The following is a 9970-nucleotide window of genomic DNA, read 5'->3' as shown; positions in this document are numbered from 1 at the left end:
TTACGACAAACTTATTTGAATATGGCGCGAGGTGTCAACATAAGTTATTTTTATAACTCTATTTGCTCACACATTGCATTCTTTTTGGCTTGTATTTTTGATTTTATGTGTGGAGAGGAAGAAAATAAAACTTCTTCTGTAAAATATTGTGTTCACCTTCCTTTGGGGATGTAGTTTAGAAATTTAAATAGATGTTTAACTGTCAGTAATTTCCTTATACTAACTGTTCTTAATAGTTAGAATAAATTAAATCAGGTCAATTTATTATGGGTGATCCAAACCCAATAGTTAATACAGTATTTTATAATAAAAAACTGAATGTTTGGTGGCAGTATATTTAAAAATTCTCTAGTCATTTCACATTTTTCATCTTTTTTTTTTTCCAAATTCCTTTAAATTGCTAGGTAATTGAGTTTTTTTTTAATGGTGAGAAAAATTAAATATATGATAAACACATGCTAATACCAATAAGCATATCGATTAATAAAATGATATATATTTAAAATATGTATATAATTATATACACATTTATATGTGTTATCATATGATTGAATGATTTTAAATTAAAAATAAAATAATATTTAATCATTTGATAACACATATAAATATGTGTATAATTGTATACTTAAAATAAATATATATAAGATTGCTCAAATATTATATATCTATTTTTTATTTGTAAATTAATTTCACTTTTATGACAATGGCCACCGGGAGAAATTATATAATAATAATTACCATAGTTGTTATTACTTGCCCCAAACACTTGGGGGGTGTTTGGTTTGGGTAATGTTTTATTATCAAAATAAAAAAATTACCTTAAAAATAAATTATTTAAAATATTGTTGGGTATAAATGATTACTATGTTTGATAAAATTTGGTAGGTATAAATAATTATTATGTTTGATTAAAGATAATAAAAGATTAATAATAAATTATTTTACTTAAATGCCCTTTAATATAATTATTTCTAAATTTTTTTTATATTATTTGTCATATTAATTAAAAATAAATTTATTTTTGTCTCAAAAAATTAATAAATAATAATATAATTATAATAAAATCAAGATTATCTTAGTAATCTTTAAATACCTAAGGTGAAGGTGATAATCAGATTACCACCTATATTATCTGTCACGTCAGTATTGGTAATAAAATATTACTATAATATTTTATTATTAATAAACTAAACAAAAAAAATAAAAGATAAATTACGAAGATGATTTTCAAAAATTGGAATAAAACGGCCCTCTGAAGTAATTACTAGTTAACCTTTCATCTGACGTAAGACGAAACAAATTCAATATACGTACTGATGTTAGTTGCGATAGAATTGGTTAGTCAGCACACTTGCAACTTGTTCCGATAGAAATATCATGGTAGTCAAGTCAAGCAAATGCAAAGCCAAAGCCAACTCAATAATGTCGAAGGAATGATGATTTTAGGTTTGAAAAAGAGTTGTCAAATTGTATCACAAATAATGATGATATATAGCGAAAGTGACTCAAAATAAACCCATCAGAATGGTTGGTGGTTATGGTGAAGTTTCTTAGCCATGAAGACGCAGAATTCTATTTCATTTGGCCATCCTAAGAGAAAATCATTTTGTCCAAAAGAGAGAAATGGCAATTGACTCCATGAATTCAATTAGTTAGAAGTAAAAGCAACCAAGTTTTATCTTCGTTGCTAATATAAATAAGTAAAAGAAATACTATGATTGATTTTGGACTAAATTTTGTAAATTCATTTTCTAATATTTCAAAAGACATATTTGTGAAAATATTTATAGAGGATTTAAATGATTAGAGCACATTTGGCAATCGAACCTATCTTTTGTTTATAAAAGATAAAAAGTATAAATATATTCATAATTGATGATAAAACTATAATTGTTGTATTTGTTAATCAAAGTTTGTTGTGTATGTGATCGTTATTTCAAAATTGTATTTATTTATTTAGAAAAAGTTTATCCTAGTGTCTTCCGAATTCTAAAACTTGTCATTTAATTTTTTGAAATAAAATAAAAAATTACATGCATTAGTAAGGGACATGATATAAGCATACGTGTGATAATTTGTTTAACCTAAAATGCTATTATTCTTTTGCCTAACATTGGTATAGGCGTGATTTAAAGGCCGTGCATGAGAAGATCAATCACCTGGAAGGAATCATCATTATAATATAGTGGACTTATGTAGAAAGATTCCTCAGCCTTATGTTTCTATAAGTACTTACCATAAATTCACACTCTTTCCCCAACTCTTGGCTATCTGTCTTCAAAACTTTCAGAATGGAGAGCTCCAGAGCCAAGTTTCAAGAGAGCCCGCCCCTAAAAACGCTAAGAATTTTTAATCTTGCACAAATTTTCTTGAGGCTTTTGGCCATTAGCACTGCATTAGCTGCAGCAATTGCGATGCGCACCGCAAAGCAATCTATTGTCCTTTTTGGCACCCCATATGAAGCTAAATCTAGCTATTCCACGTCTTTCAAGTAAGATGAAAAATACAACAAATTTACAGGCCTTTTTGTTTCACTTGAAGTTACTAATCTTTTCCATTTTTACTTTTCAGGTTTTTTATTGGGGGAAATGCTGTGGCATGTGGCTGTTCAATACTTTCCTTGCTCTACGTTTTCTTCCTTGTTCGACAAGGCTCAAGCCCTAACAAATATTTCTTCTTGTTTATTCACGATTTGGTATGTCTTGCTTAATTCTTCAACAGTTTGTATTATGATTTTTAGAATCAGTTTCGGATGTGAAAAGACAAAAGATCGAGAGAGATTCCTAGTAAGTATTTGAACTCATTTTCAGAAACTTCTTATATACTGTGGGGTTTTGAATTTGAATGTGGCAGGTGATGATGAGCTTGTTGATGTCTGCGGCTGCAGCCGCAACAGCAGAAGCATATATTGGTCGACATGGCAACAAACACAGCGGTTGGACGGCCATTTGTCATAATTTCGGCAAATTTTGTAACAAAATTACACTCTCTCTCAGTTTCTCTTACTTTTCTTTCCTTTTCATGATGATTCTCACTATCATCTCAGCACGCAGCTCTACACAAATTCAGGCTTAATCACAACTTTGTAGTGCCACTTGATGTACGTATAGAATAAATAGTAAGAGAAGATTATCATAATATTTCTGTAACGAGAAGCTTTGTTGTAATTTGTAGCTTGTGAAGCTACTTTTCTGATATGCCCCAGAAAGAAAGTAAAGAAATCTGCAACCAACAAGGGCAATAAGCTTGTATTCTTCAGGCGAATACGAACTCCAAGGAATTAAAAAAAAAGAGAGGATATTAGTTTGAAAAATTCCCATTATTCTCAAACAAAAGTAAGCAACCCTTGATGTGGAATTTGGGGCTCATGCAAAATTGGTTACAACAACTCTAAACCTTAAACCCTACAAAGCTTCGATCTCAATTTCTTAACTAATCTTGCTTGATCTGCAACATGGTAAGGATCCAGGTCCAGCGTCATGGACATATCAGTGACTCAAGGCTCAAAATCTTAATTTCAACAGTTTTGACTCCCTAATTTTGGTGTATAAGTGGTTCATGAAGCAATACATAATCTGAAAAAAAATATGATATGAATTTTCACAACAATTCTAATGTCAAAACACAAACATTGGCCTTGATATGCATGTATATTTAGGAATTAAATAGTCACTATATCCATTCCCACATAATCGAGACAAAGGAAAATAAAACCTATACAAATTGTAATATAAAAACAATAAAACTATATGTATACTTTAAAATTATATTTAATCATATAATAATACAATATCTGTGTATTTATTTAAGTTTACCTTAGCATACTCATGTTTGTAGCCTTTCACTTAAACTTGTAAAGAAAATGATTAGTACTAACTTTAAAATGCCTACTTCAAAAGAAGGTAATGAAAATTTAATTGGAATGATGATTTTATTTATCAAACTAACAACCACCACCAAATTGACTATGAAATTAATAAATATTTTACATGATAAAACACATTCAAATGTGTTTGATAGATTGAATTGAACTTTTACTCTTTAATCATCTAAAATGACATATTGTATCTTTCTTGTTTTTTCTATGAATAATTTATAAAAAAAAAAAAAATTAATTATACATTAGCAATAATTCAGATAGACTACTTCATCCATTCTCCTGACTTTTCACCAAATTATAGAGAAGGGATCTTGATTGGGAAAACCTGTACGGATCCTCCATCTTCCCTAAAGGGAAGGTTTTTCCTTATAAATTGGAAAAGCTTAATGGCAATACCCAGTGATTTTAAACTTTTGAAAAGCATTTTCTTTTACAGTAAATGAAATATTAGAACTTTTGGTTGGCCGGTCTGGTCAAGACTTAGGCCTTTGAACTGTTTTGACCAGCAATTGAACCAACGATTTTGCACTGGTTCACAGGTCTCAATGTTGACTGTTTATTATTTACATCGTGGAGGTTGTATTTCAGAGAGACTTGCCCTCGCAATGTCTTTATTTTTCCAGGAGTTCATTGATGATTTGGATGCCACTGCACTTGCATGGAAAAGATGGAGTGAAGAGCTGTCTCAAAGGCTGGTTGCCACATTGTTGAATTTGATAGATGAGAATGGAATTAGTAGAACTGGTGGACTAGTTGCCTAGTTGTAACTTGTAATTGCTTGTTGACTAAATATCTTTTGTTGAATGTTGGTTGGTGCTGGATAATTCTTGTTAACTCATTAGGATACTGAAATTTCATGTGAGTTGGGTGCTGCCACAAATTAAAACCATAATTGTTATTACTTTAATTGAAATTTCTTCATTTTCATGTTTATTTTACAACTTTCGTGTTGTTTAAATGCAAAGCCTGTTCGACCCACCAGTGCGGCGAACTGGTCAGGCCTTGGTACGGGTATTAACCCATGCCTCCCCCCAACAGAAAATCCTAAGAAAGATATGATTGCAACATCAAACAGTCTGCTAAGTAACTTTCAAGAAGAGATAGGAAGTTGTTTACATCTGCTATACACAAGTTTAGGAGGTACGTTGGCCTTTCCATGAAGAATGCACAAATTTAAGGCCATAATAAGTAGACAATTCTTCTGCTCTTCTTTTCTTAAGAAATCTCCTCAATCTCGTCCATACAAAGATTTTGATAATGTTATTGAATTTTGTAGTAAAATAAATCTAATTTTCATTTAGTTCGGGTGATCTTAGATTGACTTAAAAATAATTACTAATTCTAGGGAATAAGATTATCAATATTTTAAAAACGATTTTACCAGGTATCTTAGATAAGCTAAATCTTATGGCTACCATTGAATTCACGCTTGATTCAATCTAATATATAGAATAATCATATTAAACGTTATTTTATTATTAATTGCAAGTCTCTTACCTTTATATATTTATAAAAGCAAATTCATTTGGGTAGGAGCAGGAGACTTTGCAACAGATGACTTGGTTGACAAATGTAGTGGTGAGTTATTTAATTTGCATGAAGTCTGCCTTGCTGCAAAACAACCAAATCACCATCACCAATGCGAACTACTTTGTCATTGAGTTTTGAGGGAGATTAAAAGTGAAAGTAGGATTAGGATACAGTGAATTTTTATAAATTTTAATGGATACCCATATTGTAATGGCAAACGTACACTCATAATATGCATTCCATCTTCGGCATTATCCTTATCCTTAGTAAGATTACAGAGTTATAGAAACAGAAACTTGCTCCATAAGATCAGAAAGACACAGTAAAAATAGAAAATAATGTCTTTTCAGGAACTGGGACCTGATAACAAATAATGTCTTTTCAGAAAGACAAACTTGCTCCATAACATCATTCTCTTGTACCATACAAAGCCTCCATGAATTTTTATTTCACTAAAAAAGATTCAACTTGTCAAATATAGAACTGAATTAAGTAATTGAAAAAGGTCAACATATCCTAAAAAGTCGTCACAAAACACGGAAGAGGACTGAACCGCTTAGTAGTTGCTTTGGGCAAACGCAATTATGCAAACAAAATAGTTGTAGATCCTTGCTTGCTAGGTAACCGCCAACAGAAATGGAGATATCTGCAAGCAAATGCACATGCTCAGGAACATGTGCACATGGTTTAGAACCAGAAATTTTAGATATTCTCTTCCATATTATGCATCCCACCAAACTTGTCTAAAATAATTGCCAGAATATCAATCAATACTCATATTGGAAAAACATACGATATAATATAAATGAGTTCAATTATTTGGGACCCAGAATATTGACACTATAAAATATGGACCAGGGGAAGAGTAATTTATTACCAGTGTAGGTAACTATTAATTCCACAGAGACGTTTGTTGGAGGATTTTAACGGGCAGTTCACACGGCATCGAAATCTTTAACAGATGAACCGAATTCTGCATAACTACAAGAGACGTATCAAACAATAAAACTAATATGATTAATTAGTCTGAGACTATATTCTAAGATAAATCACAATCATGACAAAGGTTAATCAAGTTAAACATGAAATCAGATACTAGCTACTCCTCTGTATGCACTGGGTTAACGGAAAAAAATCAGTTAGCGGCCTTTGAGAATACTTAAAGTCATCAAAGGTGGCCTCCGGCTTCAATCAGGGAAACATTAGAATAAATCTTCCCATATAATAGAAGGGAATAGCCGAGAATGTTTTCCAAATTTCAAGTTCCATAGTTTCAGGGAAACTATTTATCACCTGAGTCTGGGTTAAAAACAAGAATCTCAATCCAATTAGATCACTAAACCAAGATTATGTCTCTACATAAAAGGTATTCATTGGCAATTTGACTAGCAACATTTACTACTACGCAAATTAACAAGCAATATGGACAAAAAGATCAAGTAATGAAAAAACAAGAAATCAACATAAACACAATTATCATATATATGGATCTATGAACCTCCTTGTAAATTGTTCCATATTGCAACCAGTTGAAGATCTCTTCAATTTTCACGGCCGAGCGAAAACACCCCAAATCTTAGCACGTCCAAGACTTTCCAAAAGTTTCTTAGCACCCTCAACATCCATTTCAACAAGTTTCTGCAAGTGTGCACAAGCACCAGCCGTAACCATTCGTTTCCTGCACTTGTTACAATGAAGAAGAGCAGCCAATACAGCAACAGGGTATTTCTTATCCAAATTTTGGATCAGAGGATCCAACAACTGAACTAAACTCAATATCCCTCTCTCATCCTTGCGAAGAACTCTTCTATTTCCTGCATACAACACAAGCATTGACAATGCTTTTGCAGAAGCTTCTTTCTCTTCCACAGCCTTACCATCCAGCATCTTAATCAAAGGTCCAATGCACCCACATTCACCCAGTTCTTTCCTTATCTTAGAACTAATCCCCATCTCATAAACAGCCTGAGCGGCCGCAACTCTCACACCCAATACCTCAAAATTCAATGCATTCACAAGCCTAACAACAAACCCATCAGAAACTAAAACTTCGGCAATGGGATGACATGAACACAAATGCCTTACCAACTCAACAGCCACTTCAAGACTACTAAAATTTGCAATTGAATCCCAGTAATTCTTCAAAGACTCGATACCTCCCTCTTTAACAATCAAAAGCTTCAAACTTTCATCATCCGAAACCAAATTACACAGACACCCAATTGCATTTTCTTGTGCAATTGCAGTTCCAGAAGCCGCAAGGCCAAGCAGTACCGCAATGGCATGCTCCTCAATAAAATTATCCCTTATTTCACTAACCCCAGCAAGATTCCTCAAAACCCCAGCAGCAAAAGCCTGTGAACCAGGCGTTCCACCTTGACAAATCTCTAATAAAGAAGAAATTCCACCTCTACATCCAATTGCTCTCGCATTTTCTTTAGAATAACTCAAAGCTTGTAAAGCAACACAAGCTCGTTCTTTTGCAAACCCACTTCCTGATTCAAGAACACGAAGCAAGTGATTTAGCAGCAACAAACCTTCAGCAATCAACACATGTTTGCTACTATCAACCGTCGCAACCCTAGAGACCGCAGCAACGGTTTTCTCTTTCATTTCCAAGGAGCTTGAGTCCAATAACTTAACAAGAACCGGTACTACACCTTGAGCCACTGCGATCATCACATTCTTATCATTTTCTTGTAAAATCGCCAAAAGTGAGTCGATCGCCGAGTTCTTCGACTCGGTGGTTCCAATCTGCAACCGAGTTATCAAGTTCCTCGACTCTGCTCTCACGGTCTCCCTCTTCGAAGCAGAACCTGACAAAACAGCACCATCTTGGAGAACTCCACTTTTAATCAAAACGTCAAAGTCGTTGACGTGTCGATCTAATTTGGCCAAAACAGAGTCAACATCACTCTGGGTCTTGAGCTTGCCTTGGGTTAAATTAACGCTTTGACATTTCTGGGCAACAGAAACGGCGTCGTTGAGGGTGTGAGAGATGGAGTAAAGGTGGTCGAGACAGAGTGGATTGGAGGTAGCAGTTGAAAAGTCGTTGAAATCTTGAAGCTGCGTTTGGAGATGAAGGAGCTTTGTTTTGATGATAGCCCATTTGCCTCTGAAGTTGGTAATGAGTGGGATTTGGTCAAGCAACGAAGAGACGAGGTGCTCTGAAAGAGTGACAGGGTCGGTTTCTGGTACTTTCATGGCGGTAAACACCGGGTATATATATATATATATGTATTTTTTCGGCGCAAAATCAAATCCGAAGGACCGAAGTGTATTGATTGATTGATTGATATATAAAAGTGGTAAATGGAAAGATAAAAAAAGGTTAGGGTTCAGCGTCTAAGTACGCCAGCGAGAAAGGTTGAGGAAGAAATAGGCGGAGACGATGAGAATTGAGTAGCAGAGGCAGCTTAGGAGCGTGGTTATCACTTCACTGCCGTCTCATGCTGTTCTACTTAATTATCTTATCTAATAATCCAACATTATGATTTAAAAACAGTTAATTTCATAATTATGACGTAAAAATTAATTAACAAATATTCCGACTTTACTTGACAGTAACTAATTCAGCTAAGTTGTGTGAAAAAGGTAGACCAAAATTTTGGATATTGTTAGGATTATCTGCATCTAATGGTAAAAACGGTGTCGTATAAACCTTTAGAAGGTTGGAAAATCCTGTAGGACACTCAATAACTAATTCAATGGAAAAACTCCAACCTAACCTAAACCTTCTCTTTGTAAGAAATAAAAAGAAGCATCGTCTCAGCACGTGGTCCCGGTCACTGGCCTCCCTTATTGAGTCGTGCTTAACACTGGTTATTTAAGGCGCGTAAGAGAGGAGAAGCTTTGATTTGAGCCAAAAAGGTCGCGTTCAGAAAGTCAGAGCGCTGGCTGAGACTTGGGAGTGGAATAATCATAATAATTGGCCGCCTTTATGAAGATAGCGATAGCTATCTTCCAAAGTCCACCGTCTCAAAATATTATCATTACTTGTTTATAGCCGTCCGATTTATCTCAATGATTTGATAGTGAATTTCATAATCGCAGTGAAATTATTACTGATATATATATATATATATATATATATATATATATATATATATATATATATATATATATATATGTTTCCATTTTATTTTTATAATTATTAAAAAATCCATGCAATTATTGTGCGGATGATTAAATTGAAGATCAAACTTTTCTTTGCTTGTGTTGTGGGAAGTCAAGTGTTAGGTGGCCTTCTAATTCTAGCAGTTTACCAAGTACGCTATTAAAATATGGCCTGTAATTAGGGTACCAAAGACTGACAAATTTAGTATTCTGTGCATTATTTTCTTGATTTCAACCACCAATTTGATTCACCAAGCAATGGCTTATTCATTTGCGTGCAAAAACGGTGTTGACTGGTCACTTTCAGCTGATTAAACGATGTCAATATAGTACAGAATGACGGATTTTCTTAATTATTTCACAATTGAGGTGGAACTTTGCTTATTTATAAAATCCATGCCAATTGGGGGCTGGGAACCATTTGTTTTTGCTCCCCATCATTTT

General features: G+C 33.6%; 2 protein-coding genes across 7 annotated transcripts; one reads left to right on the top strand and one right to left on the bottom strand.

Annotated features, from left to right (window-relative positions):
* The first annotated feature begins 2220 nt into the window (after positions 1-2220).
* On the top strand, positions 2221-3277 carry LOC123217462 (CASP-like protein 1F1). Its single transcript, XM_044638500.1, has 3 exons — positions 2221-2491; positions 2572-2695; positions 2854-3277. The coding sequence occupies exons 1-3, from the start codon at positions 2292-2294 to the stop codon at positions 3073-3075; spliced, it is 546 nt and encodes a 181-aa protein (XP_044494435.1). The 5' UTR covers positions 2221-2291; the 3' UTR covers positions 3076-3277.
* A 2549-nt stretch (positions 3278-5826) lies between these two features.
* On the bottom strand, positions 5827-8862 carry LOC123215467. Of its 6 annotated transcripts, none has more exons than XM_044635570.1 (3): positions 6909-8862; positions 6288-6402; positions 5827-6153 (listed from the first exon to the last, which is right to left on the bottom strand). In XM_044635570.1, the coding sequence occupies exon 1, from the start codon at positions 8612-8614 to the stop codon at positions 6959-6961; it is 1656 nt and encodes a 551-aa protein (XP_044491505.1). In that variant the 5' UTR covers positions 8615-8862; the 3' UTR covers positions 5827-6153; positions 6288-6402; positions 6909-6958. The 6 variants fall into 6 exon arrangements, with proteins under 6 accessions (XP_044491505.1, XP_044491509.1, XP_044491506.1 ...); XM_044635574.1 differs by having other exon boundaries at positions 5827-6075; XM_044635571.1 differs by having other exon boundaries at positions 5827-6056.
* Positions 8863-9970: the final 1108 nt, after the last annotated feature.

Source organism: Mangifera indica, chromosome 5 (assembly GCF_011075055.1).
Source record: "Mangifera indica cultivar Alphonso chromosome 5, CATAS_Mindica_2.1, whole genome shotgun sequence".
Lineage (NCBI taxonomy): Eukaryota > Viridiplantae > Streptophyta > Magnoliopsida > Sapindales > Anacardiaceae > Mangifera > Mangifera indica.
The sequence above is the reverse complement of the archived record's forward strand: the minus strand, read 5'-3'. Positions and strand labels throughout refer to the sequence as shown.